The 3,311-nt window shown below is 39.4% G+C and overlaps 1 protein-coding gene across 1 annotated transcript in view; it reads right to left on the reverse strand.

Moving 5' to 3' along the window:
• Positions 1-377: 377 nt before the first annotated feature.
• Positions 378-3,311, reverse strand: part of rgl1 (ral guanine nucleotide dissociation stimulator-like 1) — a 6,050-nt gene continuing 3,116 nt past the window's right edge. Inside the window, exons 8-13 of the mRNA XM_017040483.2 lie at positions 2,924-3,013; positions 2,551-2,637; positions 1,547-1,579; positions 1,295-1,416; positions 765-854; positions 378-622 (exon numbers count right to left, since the gene is read on the reverse strand). Coding sequence (XP_016895972.1) covers positions 418-622; positions 765-854; positions 1,295-1,416; positions 1,547-1,579; positions 2,551-2,637; positions 2,924-3,013 — 627 coding nt within the window. The 3' untranslated portion in view covers positions 378-417. The remainder of the gene's footprint in view (positions 623-764; positions 855-1,294; positions 1,417-1,546; positions 1,580-2,550; positions 2,638-2,923; positions 3,014-3,311) is intronic.

Raw genomic sequence — 3,311 nt, forward strand, 5'->3', positions numbered from 1 at the left:
TAGCAATTCATAATTGAGTCCCTTAATTGTCGAACAACTTAGTGTGTTTGCAACCAACACAGTCCGCCACAGGAGGCGCTGTAAAGTACATGGTTGCAACTCACAGTCTGACACAGGAGGCGGCATAAGGGAGATGTGGTTTTTCTGGGAATCGAACCCAGGACTTTCTGCTTTTACTTGCAAGATAGGCATTCTAACAGTACTATTACTACTACCACTACTACTACTACTACTACTACTACTACTCTCTCATTAATTCCATCAATATAACACAGCTAATTCAAAGCATATTTTTTAATTTATTTAAAATATTATTTTAATTTGCTTCCATTAGTTAGTTGAGCTTGAGCAGTTAGTTGAGCAGATAAAACAGTAAAAAGATCTACTGTTGTTGTTTCATCAATAATTCAGCAGCTTCTAAATGTATGAACCAACCTTGTTTGGCTGGGACTCCGAGTTGTGAGTCAGGGCAGTTAGTACTTCACTGTCTGACGGGCTGCTGGAGTCACTGGAGGACACACTGACAGAGTCCATGCTCTCCCCGGAGCTGCCGATAGGAGGCGACCTTGGCAGCTCTCTGACTGGAGAACTGGCAGAGTTACTGTCTGTCCCAAGGAACAGCCTGAAGGGGAAAAAGTGAATGAAAAATGTCAAAGAGTCTCGACCTTGAAGGAAAAGTTTCTAGAGACACAGCTGTGATGTATTTACTTGAACCTCCTTCACTGAGGTTTTGATAAACTTCATTTCTTTATAAATATACTCACAGGCTGAGTCTCTTCACCATACTCTTTCGAGGTTTCGGTGACGTAGGACTGCTGTCGCCAAGACCTTCAACCTCGCAGGACAAAGCGTAGCTACAAGTAACAGAAACATTTCATTGATAATGAGACAACACACTGAGATAAAAAAAAAAAAGCAAAAAAACATAATCACCACACAAAAGTCTTTATTGTTAAAATTTAATAACTGTATAAATTATGTTCCAAACTTTAATATTCAAATGTATCAAAACTAAATATTTAAAGTTTCAGTAAAGATGCAAACTAAAAAAAAAGTGTGACTTATACTCCGGAAAATACGGCAGTTATACAAGAAGCGAGAAAAACAAACAAACATCAAAATAGGGATTTATGGACAAACAGGGAAGGAAAGACACAGGAGGAGCGACGAGAACAAAGAAGAAAGTCAAGAAGAAAAGAGAAAGCGTGCAAAGCTGTCTTCAATGGATTCAACAGACCGTAACGCTGAACACTAATCCACTTGTTATCTAATGGAAAGCGGTGCGGTGCAGTACCTTTCCTCTTCACTCAGCTGAGGCTGGCTCTTGAACCAGTGTAGAAATGAGGGGTCTGGGGTCAGACAGTAGCTGTTACAGGCCGACTGCAGCAGCTTGATCTGAGCGATCACCTCAAATTCCTGTGGAGGGAGAAAGGGGAGCGGAAAAAAGAAAAGAAAAAGAAAAGTGGGTCACATGTCAGCTGAGGTCATTCTTTTGTTAACCGATGAGGTGAAACATGTTAACGGAAGGACGGGCGGCTAAACTCACCCTGCGTCTCTTTTCAAAATTAATAAGTCCACCCTGGAGGAGAAGACAAAAACAAATTCTGTCAAACACTGGATATCAATCACACTATGGCCTTAGGGACAAACAGCAGTGGTTCCTAACAGAAAAGTTCAGAAGTTCTAACACGATGAAAAAAAAAAAAATCTTTAATTATGAAAACTAAATAGCAAAAGTCTTTCTGGACATATCTACAATTTCAATCGAGTTGTGTATCCATCAAAGAACTCCTTTTTTGTAGAATTCTGGGAGAGATATTTTTTAAACCGAGTCATAACCCGCTTCTTTGCACCGACTGAATTTTCAGTTCTATTTAAATGGGCTTTTTTTTTAGATTTTGGTTAAAAAAATCTTTTGCTAAGACTTCAATAATATGAACAAGTTTGTTTCAGTAACAACCGCCCTAACCGGGATTTGATCTTGCCCAGGAGGTGAACCCCTGGGGTTCCACACCAATGATAATAATAATATTTTTCCTTTATTAATCCCATATTTGTGAAATTCTTGTGTTAACTGTAGATCTGCTGGGAATCGAACCCTCGACACTCTCGCTCTGAGCTTTGGAGGCACGCATGCTAACTGCTACACTATGGAAATGACTAAGCAAACATAATAATCTAGGACATAAAGGGCAAAAAAAACCCAACACAAACGAAAGGAAGTGAATGTAGCACAATCCAATGTATGGCGTAAACAAATGTAAACAAAGTGGTCTTCCGTGCATGTATAGACTTTAAACACCCTACATCGGGATGATTGCCCAAGACTTTAATAAATTTGTGGGAGACGGCGACATAACCATGAAATGTGATTGGTCGAGGACATTGTAAAAAAAGTAATGCAATGATAAAAATGGTCAAAGCTGTGGAAGATGCTTGAGTGTCCTGTCTTAAATCCCTCAATAAAAACAGACTTCCTTCATAATTATAACATTTTGCCTTTGATCTTTTGACGTACGCAGAAGCGGTTATTACGTGGGTTATATTTACCTCGGCTAGGTCGGGCAGGGCCGTATCCAACATGGTGAGGTCAGTTAGGAAAGTTCCCAAGTATGGTATCGTTCCTTGCATGGCTCCCTGTGAACCCAGACATGTTCAAATACAGTTACAACCAAGGAAATGGACGAGATGCCGTAAAAAAGAAGAAAAAAAAAAAAAGAGCTGATTTATTCCTCGCAGATGCCGAGGGAACGGTTTGTAAAACTCAAATGCATTACACAGTAAACAAAGTGGAGTGCGTTCAGGATCAAGGCTGTACTTTAGAGTACATCACTTAGGCGCCACGTGTTGTTTGAAGTTACAAATCCTCGGTTTCAGACATGGTGACACTTCAAAATGTCCATTTGTTTAATCTCCGTCTCACCATCTCCCTCTGCAGCTGCAGTCTTTTTTGGGTGCGTTTCTGATGCTCCTTGGCACAACTCTCTGGACTGGCAAACTTTGAAGTTCCCTCCTAGGGAGCAAATGGAGACATGGATTCAGTTCAAGAGTTTCTCGAGAAAAACAACCAAGATTTTTTTAAAACCCCTCTTTAGGAGAATCTTTATATATTTAAAAAACCAGGCTTTCTCCAGGATTGTCCATTTCAGCCGCTCTGATGGATGATCAACAAACTTTAACAGAAACATATATTATATACAGTATAGTACATACAGAGTTTAAAGGGATAAAGGAATGTAGGATTTTCATTTTTGTAAAGTCTTCAGATTTTTTTTTTTTAAAAAGTTAAGGTTTAAAACAATGAAAGAGTG

This window comes from Cynoglossus semilaevis, chromosome 2 (assembly GCF_000523025.1).
Source record: "Cynoglossus semilaevis isolate Cse_v1.0 chromosome 2, Cse_v1.0, whole genome shotgun sequence".
In the NCBI taxonomy this organism is placed as follows: Eukaryota; Metazoa; Chordata; class Actinopteri; order Pleuronectiformes; family Cynoglossidae; genus Cynoglossus; species Cynoglossus semilaevis.